Source organism: Tupaia chinensis, unplaced genomic scaffold, assembly GCF_000334495.1.
Source record: "Tupaia chinensis unplaced genomic scaffold, TupChi_1.0 Scaffold000126_2, whole genome shotgun sequence".
NCBI classification, from domain to species: domain Eukaryota; kingdom Metazoa; phylum Chordata; class Mammalia; order Scandentia; family Tupaiidae; genus Tupaia; species Tupaia belangeri.
This window is the reverse complement of record NW_006159594.1, coordinates 564,038-586,190: the sequence shown is the minus strand read 5'-3', so window position 1 is coordinate 586,190 and position 22,153 is coordinate 564,038. Positions and strand designations below refer to the sequence as shown.

Genomic DNA, 22,153 nt, shown 5'->3' with positions numbered 1-22,153 from the left:
GCATCTGCATCCTGGAATGTGAGACCTGGAAGGGAACTTAGTGGCTTCCTGGGCTGAAGCCTTCATTTTAAAGATGAAAATGCTGAAGACCTGAGGAGTAAATTTGCTCAAGGTCATCTCAGTAGGTAGAGGCAAAGCTGGGACTAGAACTCAGGTTACCTTATTTTAGAGCTAAAGAACTTCCTAATTCATCTAAATTTTTTTTTTTGTTTCTTAGACTGCAGGCAGTGGCAACTGAGAGTAGGAGAAATGGCCCATGAGAGCCCAGGGGAGCCAAGGAAAAGGAGAGATGGAAACATTTGCCCTTTACCCAGAGGATCATCCAACAGAGTTGGCTTTGATTATTCTCTCTGCAGGACTCATTACAGGCAATGACATCTAAAGCAGGGACGGCAAATGCAAAACGGTGTGGCATTACTTCCTGTTCCTGCTCACATAGCAGATATTGCTAATAGACACATCAGTCTCTTCCTCTGAGTGTAGATGTAGCTTCAGAATCCTTACCAGTGTGCTCCAGATGGCCACTACCGATTGTGAGCACTTGGTAATTGAGATGTAACCTGTTTGCCTTCCCTGCCCTGAAGAATAATTAGGTAGAAGACCCTACAGATGGTTTGAGAAATCTGGCTGACTGGAGTTAGGCCAGATCCCGTAGGCCCCATCACAAAAAATATCACTGACCTGGTTTGACCAACTCTTCTTTCTGCTCCAGAGGAGGCAACAGTAGACCATGGAATGTCCCTTCTTCCACATAGTTTTCCTTCAAGTCCTGGCTTTGTAGAGGGCTCTGGGCAAAAAAATCATGTTCTTCATTCTTACTCTTGCTCGAAGGGCCATTGACAAGGCCATTCCCCAAAACAGAGGCCCTGGGTCACCACTGAACTGCTTATGTCTAGGAATGAGCATCGTTGACTGGACCTCGTCCCTCCTGCAATCCATCAGGCCAGTTCTGTCCCAGAAATCTTGGCATTAAATATGGCACAGAAGAAAAGTGATGCAGAAATCTTTCTCTAGACCACACACCCCTATTACCAGGCATTCAGATGTTTCTAAACTTTCCTTTTAAACCACACATTTCTGTTCTTTTATATAAAAAAGAGATGCACTTGTCTGTATCCATCCAAAGAAATCTCCCCATGTCCTCTACTGTTGCATTAGAAAAATGTCCATCTGTCCTCTTAGCGTGCTGTTTCGTATTCCTAAAGATGATCCTCTTTGGGTGACTGGAGGGGAATGGGTTCTTTGGGTCATCAGAGAAGCAGCTGCCAGTTTCGGGGTTGAAAAGAGAATGCACACAAAAGCAGCAGCAAAGTTGTAAGTTGTAAGCAAAGAACATTTCCTCTCTCTGAGCTGTTTTCTGTCAACCTCCAGTATGACCTGCTTATGGAGATGGGATAACTTGAGCAGCAGAGGGCGCTGCGAGGTCAGACACAAAGCTGCCCACCTCAGAGGAAACTGGGAACAATGTCCCCTTCTCCAGCAACAAGAATAATCAAGATCCAATTGAAGTAACAAGGGTGGCTTTGTTTATCAAATCCCTTTTGCCCCCACCCAATCTGAGGGTCCCTCTTGAGTGGTACTTTTGGGCTAATGAAAGGTAATTCTACTTCACGGGGGTGGGGGTGCCTGGGGTGTCTCTGCAGGCTGCAGATGTCAATGGGCTTAAGGGAGATGGGGAGGGGATTCAAGGGCAACACCTATAGTGGGTCACCAAATCTGGAGGGTCTCTCCTATCTCTAAACTCTGGGATCACTTGGTCATACCATGCTGTGATCTCTCATGAGCAAGCATGTTCCAGCTTCTGGGAGACATAGGGACAGTGACCTGGAAGGCTCATTTTTCACGCTTCTGATGCTCTTAGGGATTTGGGAAGAGTGCAGCTGGCTCAGGTGCTGGGGGAGCGCATCGCTCTGTGATGTGCTTGCAGCCCTGACAGCAAATTAAAGATGTCTTCTATTTATTTATTATTTTTTAACCATTGATTAGCATAACAAGTCTTCTGCCAGATTTCACAATTTTATTTTCTAAATTTACTCAGCATCTTTTCTCTGAACAGTTTTGATGAGAGTAATGCTTTTAGGAACTATATTTGTCTTCTTTTTAATAAAAATGGCAATAGCAACAGTAATACCTAACATTCATAGATCATTTATTGCTAGATGTATTGCAATGTGTATGTCACTTAATTTTCTGATAGTTGTATGGAAGACTATTATCATCTCTATTCGCAGATGGAGAAATGGAGTCTCAGAGGGGTGAGGTCATATTTAAAGACATAGAGCAAGTAACTGCCGAGCCTATGTGAGCCCAGGCAGCTGGCTCCAGAAGTCTACTCTCAGCTCTGGTACTGCACAGCCTTGAGCATTGCTCTTCCTAAAGGATCCCAGCCCAAGGAGAATCATGATTATGCCACTCTGAGTAGGGCCTGGTGTCTGACCCTTCTGTGTGAAGCTTTAGGACAGAAGATGTGTCCCTCTGTGTGACAGTCCATGGAGCCCACATTTTTGTACTTGGGTTTGGTTGGCTCTAAGTGAGCTTGGGTAGTTAGAAGAATAGCAGCTTACCTTGAACATTGTTACAGTCTGGATCAGGAAGGGGTTACTGAGTGCACCTATAAATATCAATGCTTGGATGACACCATTAGAGCAGAGACAGGCTCCAGGAGATTGAGCTTGGGACCTGGAAGCTCTGAAACAGACTTGGGCCAGCAGGGGAGTGGGTTCTGTGGAAAGGATCCTTGCCAGTAGGTGGCAGTGCAGGCCTTGGCAGCAGTTCTACTGTGCCTAGACCCTGTGGCCCAAGTTTCTTTCCTTTCTTTTCTTTCTTCCTCCCTTTCTTCCTCCCTTTCTTTCTTCCTTCCTTCCTTCCTTCCTTCCTTCCTTCCTTCCTTCCTTCCTTCCTTCCTTCCTTTCTTTCTTTCTTTCTTTCTTTCTTTCTTTCTTTCTTTCTTTCTTTCTTTCTTTCTTTCTTTCTTTCTCTTTCTTTCTCTCTTTTCTTTCCTTTCTTCCTTTCTTCATCTTCTTTCTCTCTTTTCCTTCATTTTTTTTCCTTTCTTCTTCTTCTTCTTTTTTTTTTTTTGTTTAATGTTTTTGCCATAAGCTATGTGCCTTTTCTAGACACAGACAGAGAGAGGAAAAGTGAGAAATAATCCCCCAGGGGAGATGGCAGCACTGTAATCCCTTCTCCTCCATTCTCCTCTTGGGATTTTGGGCACATGTGAACATGCAAACAGCTTGTTTCAAGCCATTGGGTCCAGGACTTGAACCGTGGTTAGCCATGTGGGAGTCTAGTGCTTTAACCACTATGCCACCAGCTGACTCCCCAAGTTCTTTTCTATGTCTAGGAGCCCTGAGGGTGCTCGAGGTAAGACTTTGGATTGCCTGATATTTCCTTTTGGTATTCTTAGTGTGCAAGTTTCATGTTGCCAGTGAAAGCAAGATGCTCAGTGAAATTTGGATGACACCAAATCAATGAATACTTTTTAGTATAAATATATGCAGAATATAGAATGTTCTAAATATCACTGAGAATTTTGATGTTGTTTATTTGAAATGCACATTTAACTGGGTGTCCTCTTCTTTTATTTGCCAAATCTGTCAGACTTGTCTGTGCCAATTGTGAGTTTTTAAGTGTGGAAAGTTGCATTCCTTCAATGCACAAGTATTTATTGATGTCTATTATGTGGCAGACACAAAGCTAGGGGCTGGAGATAAATCGATTGAAAGAAACACGGGACCCACATGAAGTTTATGTTATGGGTGTGTGTGTTGTCCGAGGGGAGAGAGACAAATACTAACAAGTGTAAGTCGATGATTTCAGATAGTGATATGAGGAGCTGAAGGGAAGAAGTGTAATGGAGGGCTTCTCTTTTTAGGGTGGGTGACTAATTTACTTAGAGTGGCCATGGAAAGTCTCTTTGAGTTGATATTTGTGAAAACTTGAGCCAGAGTTTTAGGTAGTTAGAACACTGAGGTAGGTGGAGAGCCAGGAGAAAGGCCACTCTGGCTGAAGGGGAGAGAAAGGGAAGGAGAGCTGTGGGACGAGGCGGAGAGGAGGCAGGGGCCAGATCAACTGCAGTGTGTTACAGGCCCAGAAAGGAGGTCCGCGTGTCATCATCTGATTTCATAATCTGGAGAACAGATGTTCAGAGACCATTTTTGGTTTGGTCCCAGTAAGAGATGGTATTTGAAGTGTAGCAGGCCGCAGGAAAAATAACATAGCAAATCATTAAATGGAGTCTGCTAGGCTAAGAGATTAACAGCCATTCTGCTTCTGTAAGACGCTGGCAAGAACTTGCCTGCCCGTTGCCGGTATACCTGCAAATTATGCCCCCCCTTGTAACCTTGTGGTTTCACAATCCTAGCAGTTGCCGTTCCAGAAATCCTTGCAGCCTTTCATTCCCTGGCCAAATTCCACGCCTTGTGGGTATCGCATCTACAACCCCTACCCAGAACCCTTCCTCCTTTCCCTTCCTTAATGGAAAGTTCCTACCTAGCAGCATGGAGACCCCTCCCCAAAAGCTGAAAATCCCCTTTTTGGAGTTGTGCTTGAATGCTCTGTGAAACTGCAGGACAAGGCTGTCACTTTGCCACTGCCTGCTTGTGGTGTGAGGTGTCAGTCCTTTGCCAGGAATATAGGCTCATATATTCTCAAATCGAGTGGTCTCAATTCTTTTTTTTTTGGGAGAGATTTTTGCTATATGGTGCGTGCGCTTGCCAGCCAGAGAGAGACATAGAGACAGAAAGCGAGAAATCACCCCCCAGGCGGGATGGTCATGCCGCAATCCCTTCTCCTCCATTCTCCTCTTGGGATCTTGGGCATGCACGCACACGCGCCCGGCGTGAGTTTTAAGCCACCGGGTCCGGGACGCAAACCGCGGTCGAGTATGTGGGAGTCCAGCGACATAGCCATTACGCTAACTGCTGGTTCCTGAGTGGTCTCAATTCTTGATGATCTCGCGCCACAACAGAAGGCGGTGGAAGTGGGAGATACAGGTTGGCTGGAGATACATGTTCGTGGTAGCACTGACAGGTCTTACTGACTAATTGGATGTAGGGGAGGAAGGAAATGAAGGAACTCCTGGAAACACGCCTTGGTTTGGGGAGTGAGTTAGTTGGTCTTCTGATTGCTCAGGCAGTGCTTCCTAAGTATTGTCATGTCATGGCTTACATGGAAAATTGTGCTTGAATAGGCGTGGCTGTAAGGGGCCGGCTGAAGGCTCCAGCCACCCCAAGCATACAAGGCCACTGTGGGCACTGCCTCAGCAACCTTGTAACCCACTTGTGCAGGTCACCTTGAGGTAGTTCCGTGGGAGTTTCCCAGCTGGAGCCAAATGTATCCTGTAAAGGGCCTAATTATAGACAGAAAGCCAGGAAGGCGAGGTGTGGTGAGCACCCTCAGGATCAGAGCTCTCCCTTAAGGATCTGAAATAAAGAGTTTCTGGATTTCTGGAATTCAGGACTAGGACATATTTTAGAAATAGTTGTGTCCACGCTTCTTCCCTTTTTCTTTACACAGAAGAGTAAGAGACTTGTCCAAGATGCTCATCCATTTATTCCATTTACTGGGCGCTATGACATGCACCCTGCTGTGCAAGGTGCAGTGAGCCAGGGCCTCTCACAGTGTGGTTCAGGGACTGGTTGGTGCAAGGGTCTGTGTTCAGAGGATAGAGAGATAAGCATCATTTTAATAAATATTTAAACATGTCATCTTTTGCTCTCAGTTCCTTTTTCTCTCTTTTCTTTTCCTTCCTTTTTCCTTCTTCATTTAAAAGGTAATCATTATCAAAAGTTATTAATTTAGGAAGGATTGACAAGGAAAACAGCAAAGTGAGCAGTTTCCTTGACTAGAGGCATTGGCCTCAGAGTTATTGCTAATCCAGTCACCTGACGGCCAGTGCTGCGTGTCTCTCGTCATCTCCCTCCCATCTCCTTCCTGTCAGAAGCCCTAATATGGTCTCAGAGACCTCAGGATCCCTGTTTTATTAGGTACCCTCTGCCCTGACATGAAAAGAAGATGCTGCTTCTTGCAGGCTTTAGCCTTTTGTTTCTCTGTGAGTGGATTCATTTGTTTATGCTCCTCTCCTTCTGCACCCGGCTTCCCTTCCTGTGACTTTCTGAGGCTTGGCTTCTTTCTCTTGCACTCTTGCTTTCAGTTTTCTCTGCTGTTGGTGTTGATTTCTGGGTCCTTTCCTGCTCCTGCTCACTGAGTTCTCTCTGGCTGGGCATGTGTTGGACCCAGTGCCTGAAGAGTGTAGCATTCACCATTTTCTCATTTCTTCTCTTCACAGACAAGGGCATGCTGTGTAACCAAGTGACCCAGAGTTCTCGGGAACTGGCAGTGGCCAGTGGCAGTGGAGTGGTCCTGCCCTGCACTTACAGCACTAGTTACTCAAATCCGGGTTTATACTGGTACCGAGAAAAGCCAGATGGAACTTTTCAGTTTATTCTTTACAGGGATAACAGTCGATCCCTTAATGCAGAGTTTACTAAAGGTCGATTTTCTGTGAAGCGCAATCAGAACCAGAAAACCTTCCACCTGGTGATCAACCCCGTGAGGATGGAAGACAGTGCCCTCTACTTCTGTGCCCTGAGCACGGTGATGCAGGTGCCCGGGAAGCCTGCACAGAAACCCACAGGCACAGCTCAATGGAGCTACCCTCAGGGCAGGCCAAGTATTGGATCTGGCATCCTTCTCCTAGTTTCTATGCTCTGGCTTGGCCTTTAGAGTGCCTGAAAGTGTTTGCTAATTAATAACAGTGCAGATCACATCGAGGGAGCACCCTGGTTTCCGGTAGAGCAAAGCATCTTATACCTCAGCAGACCCTCGACATCTGAGTGGCTCATAGTGGGTTAGGGGAGCTGCATGTCTGAGGGACTAGTGTCTGTGTGTCCCCTGTGCCTCGGTGGCACCTGACACAAAACGGGGTTCGACAAGTCCATGCTGCATTTGCTGTGAGGGTATCAGAATGGCACTCATGAAAGGCCAACCCAAGGACAGTGTCAGCATCAGCGGTGTCTTTACGTTACTCTCCATCATCACTTTTCCTTTCGTGTGAATTAATCTGTTTTCCTTTTGAAAATAAAATTGGACACAAAGTGATTTACTTAAAACATTTTCCCCAGTTAAGCTTTTCTCTGTGATGTCTTATTTCTAGCTTTTTCATTTGTCCTTGATGCTCTGTGGCACCTCCATTTTCCTTACTTTATTGGAGAATGTTTTTCTTTCTTTCTTTCTTTCATTTTTTTTGGAGAGGTTTTTGCTATAGGGTGCGTGCACTTGCCAGAAAAACAGAGAGACAGAAAGCGAGAAATCACCCACCAGTGAGATGGCCACACTGCAATCCCTTCTCCTCCCTTCTCCTCTCGGCATCTTGGGCATGCATGCACACATGCCCGGTGTGAGTTTAAGTCACCGGGTCCGGGACTCGAACCGCGGTTGACTACATGGGAGATCAGAAAATGTTTTTCTTTCATGGAAGAACAATGAGGTACTCCTACGAATTGTCTGTGAGTCCTAGAACCCTAAATTCAAAACTACTAAGTTTGGAGCTCAGTGGGATCTCTGGGGAGATACTTTCCTCCAAGGGAAATAAAATATGTAATGTCAAAATAGATATATTCTCAGTCCCTGGGACTCAGTCTTTCCCTCCTTCCTCTAATTCTATTGAATTCTCTACCACAAAAGAATTATTTGAGTCATTAGAGATAATCTTAGAAGTGAAAGAGACTTTAGACAGTATTTTATAAGAAATCCATTGAAGCCCAGAGAAGTTAGAGATATTCCCAAGATCTAGTAGATAGTTGATGCAGAGCCAGGGATGAGGGGCTAACTGTCCAGACTCTGTCCTCCAGCTGCAGCCACGGGAGTTTTATCAGCAGGTGGGCTGGATGACAGTGTAACTGCACTTCCAAAATAGGTGGGTGGAATACCTGCACTATGGAGCAATGGAAAGAACATGAGATGAGGGAACCCAAGGCCTTGGGCGAGTGGTTCTGCCTCCTGAAGCTGCCGTTCTGCTGCGCTGAATGTGTCACAGGTTCTTAGAGAACTGCCTCAGACTTAAATGAGGTGCTGTTTGTGGAAGCTCTGGAAACTAGTCCACATTCAATGGCCTCCAGACCGGAAAAGGCTGCCACAGTCTTTTAGCTCGTGCCTTAAATCTCTTCTAGAAACTCCTGTTGGTGTAAGAAATGTATGCTCATGAGGTGTGCTAGAATGTTCTCTTGTCTCCTCCACCTCATGCAATCAAAGTGAGCCCAACAGTGGCTTACTTACATGCTAGCTACAGGAAATGTTGAAATTCAGACCATCACCATGTCTTCACTGTCAGCATGTTCCTATAGAAGGGACTTTGGGCTGACACTTGTGAGACACACTTCTCCTCTCAGCAATATTGCTGAATGATTTTAGAAAGGCACGTACTATTTTGGGAGGAGAGGAATGTTTTTCCATTTGAAAAATGAGGATGTGGTCTTTTCATTACTTGCAACTTCAGAGAAACAGTCTAATGTCATACAAGGTAACAGACATGCACGTTCTAGACAAAGGCTTTTTTTTTTAAGATTTTTTTTCCCATAGAGCGTGTGCTCGCTGGAGGGTGAGAGAGGACAGAGACAGAGAGAGAGATAGTGAGAAATCACACCCCAGGGGGATTAGCCATGCCATAGTCCCTTCTTCTAAATTTTCCTTTTGGTATTTTGTGCTTGCAGGCACATGTGACACTCATGAATTTCATGTCGCCATTCTGAGACTCAAACTGCAATCGACCATGTGGGAGTTCAGTGCCTTCACCACCACGCCGTCTGCTGCCCCCCGCCCCCCGAAGCTCTCTTTTTATATCTGGGGGCCCTGAGGGTGCTCAAGGTAGGACTTAGGTTTGCCTGGTGTTTCCATTCGATGTTCTTGCTGTGTGCATCTGGTGTTGCCAGAGAAAACAAGATGCTCAGTGAAATTTAAATGATAGCTAAAAACGAATACTTCTTTAGTATAAATATATCTTAAATATGGGAAGTCCTAAATATTACTAAAAATGTTCTTGTCGTTTATTTTCAATACACATTTAACTGTCTGCCTTCTAGTTTTTTTTTGTTAAATCTAGCAGACTTTTCTGTGCTAATGTAAGCTTTTAAGTGCAAAAAGTTTCATTTCATCAATGCACAAATATTTATTGATATCTATTACGTGGTAGACACAAAGCTAGGGTCTAGAGATACATCAATGAAAAGAAAAACAGTGTTCACATGAAGCTTATGTTACAGGTATGGCAGAGGGGTGAGAGACAAATACTCAACATGAATAAGTCTGATATTTTAGATAATGATATGAGGAGCAGAAGGGAAGAGGTGTAATGGAGGGTGTCTATTTTTGGGGTGGGAGACTAATTTACTTAAAGTGGCCATGGAAAGTCTCTTTGAGTTGATATTTGTGAAAACTTGAGCCAGAGTTTTAGGTAGTTAGAACACTGAGGTAGGTGGAGAGCCAGGAGAAAGGCCACTCTGGCTGAAGGGGAGAGAAAGGGAAGGAGAGCTGTGGGATGAGGCGGAGAGGAGGCAGGGACCAGATCAACTGCAGTGTGTTACAGGCCCAGAAAGGAGGTCTGCGTGTCATCATCTGATTTCATAAGACCAGGAGAACACATGTTGAGAGACCAGTTGGGGGTTTTTGCATTGGTCCCAGTCAGAGATGGTGTTTGAAGGAGGTGGTGGCAGTGGAAGTGGAAGAATGGCTGGAGATACATTTTCATGGTAGCACTGACAGGTCTTAGTGACAGAATGGATATAGAGGAGAAGGGCAATGAAGGAACTCCTGTAAACACTCCTAGGAACACTTCTTGGTTTAGGGGAGAGAGTTAGCTGGTTTTCCGTTCTCTAGGGCACTGCTTCCCAAGTGTTGTCATGTCATGGCTTACATGGAAAATCACGTCTGAATGTGCGTGGCTTAAGAGGCTGGCCGAGGGCTCCAGCCACCCGGAGCATACAAGGCCACTGTGGGCACTGCCTCAGCAACCGTGTAACCCACTCGTGCAGGTCACCTCCGGGAAGCTCTGTGGGGGAAGAATTTCCCAGCTGGAGCCAAATGTATCCTGTAGAGATCCTAATTAAACACAGAAAGCCACAATGGCAAAGTGTGGTGAGGACCCTCAGGATCAGAGCACTCCATTAAGGATCTAGAATGAAAGGTTTCTGGACTTCTGGAATTCAGGACTAGGACAGATTTTAGAAACAGTCGTGTCCACGCTTTCTCCCTCCATCTTTACACAGAAGAGTAAAAGACTTGTCCATGATACTCACTTACTCTGTTTACTGGGTACTATGACGTGTACCCTGATGTGCTAAGGACCATGAACCGGGGCTCCTCCCAGTGTGATTGCTGGACTGGTACACTAGTCTGTGGTAAGAGGGTACGTACGGAAAGGGAGATAAACCGCTTAAACAGCAATTGGATGGTTGTCCAAGAATGTCATCTTTCGGCTTGCAGTTTTTTTCCTCCCTCTCTTTTTTCTTTCATTCATCATACTTTTTAATTTAAGATAATTCATTTTTATTATCAAAAGTTACTAGTTTGGGAACCAGCAGTTAGCGTAATGGCTATGTCGCTGGACTCATTATCAAAAGTTATTAATTTAGGAAGGATTGACAAGGAAAACAGCAAAGTGAGCAGTTTCCTTGACTAGAGGCATTGGCCTCAGAGTTATTGCTAATCCAGTCACCTGACGGCCAGTGCTGCGTGTCTCTCGTCATCTCCCTCCCATCTCCTTCCTGTCAGAAGCCCTAATATGGTCTCAGAGACCTCAGGATCTCTGTTTTATTAGGTACCCTCTGCCCTGACATGAAAAGAAGATGCTGCTTCTTGCAGGCTTTAGCCTTTTGTTTCTCTGTGAGTGGATTCATTTGTTTATGCTCCTCTCCTTCTGCACCCGGCTTCCCTTCCTGTGACTTTCTGAGGCTTGGCTTCTTTCTCTTGCACTCTTGCTTTCAGTTTTCTCTGCTGTTGGTGTTGATTTCTGGGTCCTTTCCTGCTCCTGCTCACTGAGTTCTCTCTGGCTGGGCATGTGTTGGACCCAGTGCCTGAAGAGTGTAGCATTCACCATTTTCTCATTTCTTCTCTTCACAGACAAGGGCATGCTGTGTAACCAAGTGACCCAGAGTTCTCGGGAACTGGCAGTGGCCAGTGGCAGTGGAGTGGTCCTGCCCTGCACTTACAGCACTAGTTACTCAAATCCGGGTTTATACTGGTACCGAGAAAAGCCAGATGGAACTTTTCAGTTTATTCTTTACAGGGATAACAGTCGATCCCTTAATGCAGAGTTTACTAAAGGTCGATTTTCTGTGAAGCGCAATCAGAACCAGAAAACCTTCCACCTGGTGATCAACCCCGTGAGGATGGAAGACAGTGCCCTCTACTTCTGTGCCCTGAGCACGGTGATGCAGGTGCCCGGGAAGCCTGCACAGAAACCCACAGGCACAGCTCAATGGAGCTACCCTCAGGGCAGGCCAAGTATTGGATCTGGAATCCTTCTCCTAGTTTCTATGCTCCGGCTTGGCCTTTAGAGTGCCTGAAAGTGTTTGCTAATTAATAACAGTGCAGATCACATCGAGGGAGCACCCTGGTTTCCGGTAGAGCAAAGCATCTTATACCTCAGCAGACCCTCGACATCTGAGTGGCTCATAGTGGGTTAGGGGAGCTGCATGTCTGAGGGACTAGTGTCTGTGTGTCCCCTGTGCCTCGGTGGCACCTGATACAAAACGGGGTTTGACAAGTCCATGCTGCATTTGCTGTGAGGGTATCAGAATGGCGCCCATGAAAGGCCAACCCAAGGACAGTGTCAGCATCAGCGGTGTCTTTACGTTACTCTCCATCATCACTTTTCCCTTCGTGTGAATTACTCTGTTTTCATTTTTTTTTGGAAAGGGTTTTGCTCTAGGGCACGTGCGCTCACCAGACAGACAGAGACAGAGAGACAGAAAGCGAGAAATCACCCCCCAGGGAGGATGGTCATGCCGCAATTCCTTCTCCTCCATTCTCCTCTCGGGATCTTGGGCACGCACGCACACGTGCCCGGCGTGAGTTTAAGCCACCGGGTCCGGGACGCAAACCGCGGTCGACTATGTGGGAGTCCAGCGACATAGCCATTACGCTAACTGCTGGTTTCCCCGATCTGTTTTCATTTTAAAAATAAAATTGGTCACAAAGATTTTTTACTTAAGACTTTTCTCCCCAATGTACGTTTTCTCTGTGTCATCTTATTCCCAGTCATTTCATTTGTCCTTGATGCTCTGTGGCTCCTCCATTTTCCTTACTTTATCTGGAGAATGTTTTTCTTTCATGGAAGAGCACTGAGGTATTTATTCCTTTATATTATCTGTGAGTCCTAGAACCCTAGATTCAAAACCAGTATGTTTGGAGCTCAGTGGGATCTCTGGGGAGATACTTTCCTCCAAGGGAAATCAAGTATGTAAAGTCAAAATAGATACATCCTCAGTCCCTGGAACTCAGTCTTTTCTTCCTTCCTCTAATTCTATTGAATTTTCTGCCACAAAAGAATTATTTGAGTTATTAGAGATAATCTTAGAAGTGAAAGAGGCCTTAGACAGAATTTTACAAGAAATCTACTGAAGCTCAGAGAAGTGAGAGACATTGTCAAGATCTATCATTGGTTGATACGGAGCCAAGGATAAGGGGCTGCATGTCCAGACTCTGTCCTCTAGCTGCAGCCAAGGGGACTTTATCAGCAGGTGGGCTGGATGGCAGTGTTTCTGCCCTTCAAAAATAGGTGGGCATAGTAGCCACGCTATGGAGTAATGGAAAGAACATGAGATGAGGGAACCCAAGGCCTTGGGCGAGCAGTTCTGCCTCCTAGAGCTTTTGTTCTGCTGCACTGAATGTGTCACAGTTTCTTAGAGAACTGCCTCAGACATAAATGAGGTGCTGTTTGTGGAAGCTCTGGAAACGAGTCCACATTCAATGGCCTCCAGACCGGAAAGCTGCCACAGTCTCTTTTAGCTCGTGCCTTAAATCTCTTCTAGAAACTCCTTTTGGTGTAAGAAATGTATGCTCATGAGGTGTGCTAGAATGATCTCCTCTGCCCCATGCAATCAAAGTGAGCCCAACAGTGGCTTATTTACCTGCTAGCTACAGGGAATGTTGAAATTCAATGTAGCCCATATTCAGGCCATCACCATGTCCTCATTGTCAGCATGTTCTTATAGAAGGGACTCGGGCTGGCACTTGTGAGACCCTGCTTCTGCTCTCAGCAATATCTCAACTTTGCTGAATGGCTTTAGACAGGCACATACTATTTTGGGAAGAGGGGAATATGTTTTTCCATTTGAAAAATGAGGATGTGGTCTTTTCAATACTTGCAACTTCAGACAAATAGTCTAATGTCATACAAGGGAACAGACGTGCACATTCTGGTCAAAGACATTCTTTTTAATTTTTTTTTTTTTTGTTGTTGTTGTTGCCATAGAGTGTGTGTGTTTGCTGAAGAGAGAGACAGAGATTGAGAGAGGAATAGTGGAAAATCTCCCCTTGGGGGAAATAGCAAATCAGCCATTCCATAATCTCTTCTCTTCCATTCTTCTCTTGGGATTTTGGCCTGTACACACTAATGACTAGTGTGAATTTGATGTTGCCAGGTCAGGCACCAGAACCGTGGCCCACCATGTGGGAGTCCAGTGCTTTTACCCTTTAAACAGCATGGTGTCGCCTGCTGCCTTTCAAACAGATTCTTTTTTTTTTTTTAAAGAGAGAGATTTCTTGCCATAAGGCATGTGTGCTCACTGGAAAGACAGAGAAACACAGAGAGACAGAAAGTGAGAAATCACTCTCTTGTGGGATGGCCATACTGCCATCCCTCTCTTCCATTCTCCTCTTGAGATCTTGGGCACATATGCCCACGCACCCAGTGTGAGTTTTAAGCCACAAGTTCCAGGACTTGAACCCTTGAGCCACAGTCGACTATGTGGGACTCCAGTGATGCAATGATTAAACCATTTGCTGGTCCCCCCAGAGTCATTCTTTATATATACAAAGTGAAGTTGTGTGGTAATTTACATTGTTTTCCCTGGATGGGCCTGGTTTATCCATCTAGATTATCTTGAATCCACTGACCCATAGGACTACTGCCTCTTCTGTTGGGCTGTGAAGATATGACATAGGAGTTTGTGCTTGGTGATGGCAGGGGGAGTTGCCCTTCTCTGATAAGCTCATAAACCCCCACTTGACACTCCACATAGATGCTAAGGGAACTGAGTACTGGGTTGCTAGGGCTGTGCCATCAGAGTGAGTACACCTGGAAACAGCTGTGGCTTTTTTGAGGTGCAAGTGGCAGAACTTATAAGCCACACTAAGGGTGGGGGTGCTATGCAGCAGCAGCAGGAAGCCCAGGGCTGGCTCCCCACAGCAGAGGCCTGCAGGCTTGGGCTCAGGAAGCTGCGGTGTGACCTATAAACTCAGTCTGGCTTTCAGTTGATTACAGAGAGTTCATCGTGGTCACGTTTGCTCTGCAGTGGTCTGCAATGAGTAGAGTCAGAGGCGAGGTGCACTCAATAAAGTTTAATAAATGCAACACAGACAGGCTGAGATAAAGAGCAGAGAACTATCCACAGCAAAGGCCCAAACTTCCTGTGCAGAGATCAGCAGGCAAAAGCAGTAAAGATGCTGCTTTTACAGGAAAAGGTAGGGGTCTCATCTCTATCCCTCCCTTCAAAACCATTTGCTTGATGAGTTGCTTGAAAGCAGGGCCCAGGTCTTTGTCATCTTTGTACCCTCAGTACAGTGCCTGGAATTAGATGGAATCAATTCATGTGTGTTAAATCAATGCACGGAAAGAAGTTCCTTTCTTCTGATCTCTGCTCACAGATTAGAGAATATTTAGATGAGATTTTAGAAACCCCATTGCGTGTTCATAGAATATTATAGAAGACAAATGTAATCTCAGTTGTGAAGTACTAGGAAAGGCAGAAAGTGCAGAAAGTTTGTCCCTCTGACTCTCCTCAACATCTCTGTAATGGCTGCCGAAGTGAATGTGGAGGTTGGGACAAGTTACAAGAGGAGGAGGATGCTGGTTTGGAGCAAATCTAGTGCTCAGTTGAGCAGAGTCTTCCATATTTAGGTAAAAGGACAGCTGCTCTCCTTCCTCCAGGGCCCATATTCCCCATAGAGAATGGAGTTGGGAACCTGTTGGTTCCTACTTTCCATGTCTAGAGTAAAGAAAGACAAAAGGAGCTTAACATAATTTACAAAATGTGTCAGTTGTAGGAGTAAAAATATGGGTCCTTATCCTTTTGCATCCTCACATCCCTTTACAAAGCAGCATTTAGAGCAGTTAGGACCATAAATCCCACTCTTGGGACTTCTGCTTTTTTACCCGAGGATGAATTGGGTTTGTTGGTTTCAAAGGAAAACTGGTTTGGTTAGCAGCCATTTAAACACAGCTGGACAGGTTAACTTGAGTCACCAAGAGAAGCCCAGGGGATAGTATCTCTGTAAGCATTTGGGTTCTTTCAGGAAGCATAGCCTTCTCATGCCAGTCAACCTGCAAGGAAAGGAAAGTTGACATAGAGTCAAAGAGCATCAGTGCAGGGAGAATTGTAAGGGTCACATATGCTGCACCAGTGCAGACATGACTAATCTATCGTTGCATGTTTCCTTTCATGACAGTAGTTCAGCTAGTCATTATTGGTCTATCAGTGTTGGCACAGCCATGACAATACATTTGACCTCTTTCAGTCAGTCTTAAGTCTTTTGTTTTACAGATGTAAAAACTCCAGCCCAGAGAGGTGAAGCAAAATGACTAAGGTAATGTAGTGTGTCAGTGACAAAGTCAGGACTGAAACCTAGATCTCCTGACTCCTAGTACAAGTTGAGCATCCCTAATCTGAAAATGTGAGATACAAAATGCTCCAAAATTCAAAACTTTTTGAGCACCAGTATTACACAACAAGTGAAAATTTCTGTATCTGACTGCATTTTATGCATGCCACTCAAAACACTGCAATATAGAACTACCGTATAAAATTCCCTCTGGGCTGTATGTTTAAGGTGTATATAAAATATAAATGAATTTCGTGTTTGGACTTAGAGTCCATACCTAATATATATTATTCTGTATGTAAAAATATTCCAAAATCTTTTAAAAAATTCAAATCTGTAACCCTTCCGGTCCATGCATTTTGGGTAAAGGATACTCGACCTGCTTAGTGCTGTTTTTATACAGTCATGTGGCATGTGTTCTTGGGACTGTTAGTAAAATAACAGTGGAGCTGGATACCCATTTGGGATTCACTAGACATATTTACAGTCTGGATCAGATCAAGCCAACACTCTTAAGTCTAGAGTTTTTCCTAGAACAGGAGCTGGGGCTTATAAATATTTTGGGTGTATTGGAGATGGAGTAAAGGGGAAGGGCTTCATAGCAACCATAGGCCCTACTTAGTTTCATGTAAAAGATTACCTAAAAAGGTAATATAGGTAATAGGCAAATAAGTAATATATCAGCCCCAACTTCCAATGTACCATGAGTAGCTAAAAGTGGACTGTTTTCTATTAATGAGGGTATACGTTCATCCCAAAGTTAGGCTGGTTCCTATAGCAGAGTCCTGTGATTAAGGAGTGAGGGCTGGCGTTCATTCCCTCTGTCTGGACAAAAATAGGCTCTGCTTTACCTGACTATTCTTTAGGTGAAGCTTTAATTATGGCCTCACAAATAATTCATAGCCCATTGGCCAAATAAACAAAATATCAATTAAAGAAGACTAGATCTCCTTATTTAGCTCCAATTTTATTCCTGGGTGGGAGGTGGGGTTATTAGCTAGCATGTTAGAAAATAATACATTGGGACCAGCAGTTGGCATAATGGTTACATAGCTCGATCCCCATGCAGTTGACCGTGGTGTGAGTACTGGACCCCAGTGCATGTGCGTGCGTGCCCAAAATTCCAAGAGAAGAATGAAAGAGAAGGGATTGCAGCACGGCCATCCCCCCGGGGGGTGATTGATAGCTTTTTGACTCTTTCTCTCTGGCAAATGTATGCACCCTATAGAAAAAAATCTCTCTCTCTAAAAAATAATACATTATACTACATATTGGGTTTTGAGTCTGGCTTAAAATAAAGGGATAACAAGAGATGGGATGTTGCTATGCAGAGAATCTGAGAGAGCCTCTCTATGAATTCTAAGTGCGTCTCTGTGTTTTTCCTCTCCGTATTACTTCTTGGTCTCTTACTGTTCCTAAGTCCCTTTTCCCACCTGCAGTGTAGTTTGGGTGGACATAGGAATAAAAGGAGCAGCTAGTTCTTACCTTACAAAAAAAATAACTTGGTGGTCAGGAGAAAGTTGATGGCAACACTCTTGACAAACAGCATCCGCAGCCCCAGCACCGTGAGGGACATCATGTTCACTTTCTCGGCACGGACTGTAGCTGAATGAAAGTGAAGATGATGGCTTCAGGGAGAAACCAGTTCCCTTCCACAAACTAGGCTTAAACATTGACACCAGCTTGCCCCAAATTACTGTCATTCTACCTGACCTGTAAGTCCTGCTGGTGCCAGACTGCCCTCAGAGACCTCAGGCAGCTGCTCATGCCCCGCCACGCAAGCTTTGGAAACCCATGCTCTGAGCCAGGCAAGCTCTGCCTGGAGAGTCAGAAGTCAAAGGGAAGAAACTGGTCTCAGTACAGTTTGGTTTTCTTTTGAAATATGATCCATTTTGGTCCCACTCAACAATTACAGGATTTGCTTTAACTTTCAATTCTGAAGTCAGCCCTTTAGTTTGAACTAACCTTTGGGTTCATGGCAGGTCTCTTCAGTTTGCTTTTTGTTTTCAGGTTCCACTGGTGCTGGGTTATTTGGTGTTGGAGTATCTAGAACTAACAGCAGTAGTCAGTATTACATTGGGAGCCAAGAGGCTCAAAGGATTTCAGGATTTTAAAACTGGAAGAGTCTTTAGGGAAGTAAATTGAGGCCCAGAGGATGCACTTTGGTTAAACTACTATAGTTATTTATACAGCCAACATATTTCTTACTCTGGACTTTTCTCATTGCACCAGGAGGCTAACATACAGGTGTGTCTCTAATACACAGAAGATTCTTAATCCCCAGCTGGCTGGACTGTCCTTTATTTTGGAATTAAACATTGGGTTAGAGTGTACATGAATCATCAATTCCAGGGTATAGTTATAGGACAATGATTTGTTTAAAGGAGTAGTGATAGCGAAGAGGTGAGATGAGGATGAGATGAGATGATTTTTATTTTAGATTCCAGCTTAGGGATACAGAATTTTTTCTTCCCAGACAATGACATGAAGTTGCTACAATGAGAACTATCTGTCCAGAATTACACACACACAGACACACACACATATAAAATGTATTTATCTTGTCATTTTCTCAATTTTTCCTCCCTTGAAGTCAAATACAACCTACCTGAAGAAGTCGTTTTCAGTTCAAAGTCAGTGGAGTGCACGATTTGGTTGTCATGTTGAACCGAACATGTCACTGAATCTGAATCTTCATACCGGCCAAGCTTGACAGCACTGTACTTCCCACTGGGAGAGACGACTATAGCAGGATTAAATTCTACTATCTTCTTGGATGATTTGAGGCTTATAGTTACAGTCCTGGGATAGAAATCCTTTACCAGACAAGCCACATTTGTTCCATTTTTCATGACGAAAACGGATGGTTTGACAGGAGACTGAACTTCTGCAAATACAATCAACTTATTGCGTGAGATGATTATTCACAACTTTGTGGGAGTTAAACAGTGGTGGTTACCTAGATTCCTCAGGGACCAAACACTATAATTAATTCAGACCTCTGTATATCCTTTTAGTGGCCTGGGCTTGTTAGCATCTCTACGAAGGATTGGCCAAAGACAGCAGAAATAAAAGACCATTAGTTTGACTTCTAGTTAGGAGCAGCTAAGAGATAGGACTGGAAGCAGAGATATAAGTATCAACTACAAAGAAACTTCCCATACTCTACGTTTCAATGATCTATGATTTGTTAGTCAGTCCTCTGGGTCAGGCTGAATATTATCTGCATCTGTTGGTTTATTAATGAATTATGAGAGAGAGATAGAAATATTTGACCATGTCATCATTTTCTTGCCTCAATATCCCAGTATCGAATGAAAAGTATGTTGAATTTCAGTGTACTTTTTTTTAGTAAAGTGTAAAATGAAGATATTAGATATTGCTAAACAAAAATTCTTCCTAATGAATTTGTATATAAAAGAAATTATTTTTCTGGTGTTGCATCTTGAATGGGGATTTGAGCTTCGTCTGTGAGGCCTATGGTAGCAGAGCTATCACCAAATCAGCTAGCTATATCTGGTTGGGAGGGAGTGCTTGTCCAGTTAGTAACGGACCATGGCTGATCAGGACTTTCTCAGGAAGTCAGTTGTTCAGAGACGGCCTCTGTTACTACCTTCATGATTCTCCAGCCTTTCTCCAGTGAGAAGCTTGGCTAAAATACTGGATTCTGTTCTGATTATTCAGAGCAAGAAACTAAGAATTCCTTTTTTTTTTTGGCTTTGGCTCTAGACAAGAGGAGGCACTGGGAATATTTCAAAGGGCTTTCTTAGAACCTGCTTTTAAATTACATGAGAAAACCCTTCCTTGCTTTGTTTCCTTGTACAGATAAAGCCACTGATTAAAAAAAAAAAAAAAAGCAAACTGATAACCCGAGCACTAACGGCTGGAAACCACATGGGTGGCTTACTCACCTCCCTTCAAAACTGAGACATTTCTTGTTCACTATCCTAACTCATTTGAGATGTATTCCAATTGATTTTCAAGGAAGCTATGCATTAAGAAGAGAACTTATTTATAAAAAGACAAAACCTATCTCCTTGATTATTTAAATGTATGACTCAATCCTAGCTGATATAGTCGGACAATTAAAGTTTGCTTAAGATTTTAAAATTTAAATTCATCAGGCAGCTGTCTGTCATCTTGGGTTAGGGAGACTAAGTTTGAATAATCTGAACAATGTAATATTGCCGACCAGAAAGATGTCTGGAAAAGGCCATGTACTTACGATATTGAGCTTAGAATCTATTAGTCAGCATTTTGGAAAGAGCATAATGCATTTATTTGGTGACTTTTTTTTCAGGCTCTTTTTCTAAATTAATTTCTGTATTTCAGAGCAACTTGTCTGAAGGAAAAGTGTTTTTTAAACTACACTCTTTAATCAGATATCTTATTAGAAACTAATTAAATTGAACCTTTTTTTTAAAAAAAATGGAATACATTCAATATAGTTGCCCTGTGTATCTTATTCTATTTTATATTTGACTTAAGCCAAAATTTGAAGTTGTATAAGATTTGTATTCTCATAGTCCGAAATTTAAATTAAAGATTTAATTGTTTATCATTTCAGAATTTCCATTCTTTCTTCTTGGTTTGCAAATGTAATTACATTCCAACACACGCTTCAAATGCTATTTGTTTAGGCCATTGTTATTTTATTTTCAGGCTTTCTTTTTTAAGAATACTATATAACACGAAGTTTATGTGCTGGTCAACAATACAAGAAGAAGTATATACTTTTCCTAAACAGTCTTTCTTAATTCATAAATTTAGAAATCCTGTGTTTTAGATTCTCATAGAAAGTCTAATTGATCCCCTAAGAATCACGTCTATTATAAATGTCACTCAGAATTTTGAGACTCTCTACCAATATGAGATTTAATTAAAACCCGGAAATAAAAGTTTTGTTTTACCTGCTCAAAATATTGATCAGGATAATCACTCCTCTCCTGAAAATCTTTCAGGCTTTAGAACATTCATTTTCAGTTTATGATGAAGCATGCATTTAAGTCACTTCAAACAAAGGGATGTGTAAAGAGGAAATATCTTCCTGGGAAATTTGGGCCAAAGTGATTTGCTACTGTCTCCCTTATATCTGAATGCTCCAACTATTGGTAATTTTTCTGGATTTCTTATCTTTTCTGGGTTTCTCTTCAGAATTCAGAAATAAGTGGAGCTATCGTGTTAATATATATGTGCTTAAAAATAAAAGTATTTACAGAGCTACTTCAGTGACTCAGTCTAATGTCTTCACTCTGGCCCACTTCATAGGTGCCCTACTTAATTTCCTAGTTAGAATTTCATCTACTCATTATAATTTGTAATGTAAACTGGACAGCAGTCCCAGTCCCAGGACTCAAATAAATCCCTAGAAATATAGGGAAAAAAATCAACTCACGGGGCTCCACGAAGAGTTTGGTGCCAGTTCCAAAAAACATCTGTCGAGTGTCCCAGGAGCACAGTGTAATGCTGCCTCAAAGGTAACCGGCCTGGGGCTGGGGCCTGGGCTAGAACATCTGTGCTCTGCCTCCCCAGTCTCCTGTCTCAGCTCCAGGACCCCCCCAGCTCAGAGCACTACAAAGCTGTCCTTGATAAGACCAGGACGGTGAGAACACAGACTTGTTTCCCCTTGAAGCTAATAATAGTTGAGGTGCTAGGTAGAGATGTGAGCATAAAATCCCCATCTCAGGGACCGTAGGACAGGGCTGAGACAGCAAGAGGAGAGAGTGACAGGTAACCGGTAGCTGCCTTCGAGATAGAAAATTTAAGTCCAGTTGATTGGGAGGGCTAAGAAAAATACAATAGCATGGGGGTAGAAATGGGACACTGAATGCTGACATTTCCTACAGTGAATGTTAGAGTGAGGAGAGGAGGGTTTAGAAACAGGTTCCGTTGTCATACTGTGGCTCCTTTCTCTTGGGTCGCAAATACTGCTTTTTGATTAGAAACCCAATTTCCCCCATCACTCATACTGAATCTCACAGTAACAAGAAATCTGTTTTCTAATTCCCCAAACCCAGTGAAAGGCTTTCTAAAGACCTGAGGGTTGAATAATAAATTAGTTACTGTTGGGGGAGCCCATTGGTGCTGTGTGTCACGGATACAGGTCAGAGGAGTCGGTGTTTGCTTGGGATTGCTTATTTTTGTTTAATAATCATTTCTTCTGACTTTAGATCTGGAGACTGGCCTCAGGAGTGTATAGTAATCATGTGAAGTAGAACTTAAAGACGATGTGGGTTACACTGCCCTAGTCACCAAAAATCGAGAACCTAAGGCTAGACCCAGGCGAAACAGAACGACAGTTATGTAGGGCCATTATTCACCATCAAAACTGTAA

At 43.6% G+C, this 22,153-nt stretch overlaps 4 gene segments (V, D, J or C); 2 read left to right on the top strand and 2 right to left on the bottom strand.

Annotated features, from left to right (window-relative positions):
• LOC102501063 (T-cell receptor alpha chain C region-like) overlaps positions 1-22,153 on the bottom strand; it is a 324,249-nt gene that overhangs the window by 81,044 nt on the left and 221,052 nt on the right.
• LOC114007099 (T cell receptor delta variable 3-like) lies at positions 5,971-7,155 on the top strand. The segment is given in 2 exon segments: positions 5,971-6,052; positions 6,290-7,155. Coding segments are annotated over 2 exon segments (474 nt in total).
• LOC114007100 (T cell receptor delta variable 3-like) lies at positions 10,819-11,687 on the top strand. The segment is given in 2 exon segments: positions 10,819-10,878; positions 11,116-11,687. Coding segments are annotated over 2 exon segments (474 nt in total).
• LOC114007098 (T cell receptor delta constant-like) lies at positions 15,239-21,329 on the bottom strand. The segment is given in 5 exon segments: positions 15,239-15,541; positions 17,305-17,424; positions 17,785-17,871; positions 18,428-18,706; positions 21,215-21,329. Coding segments are annotated over 4 exon segments (525 nt in total).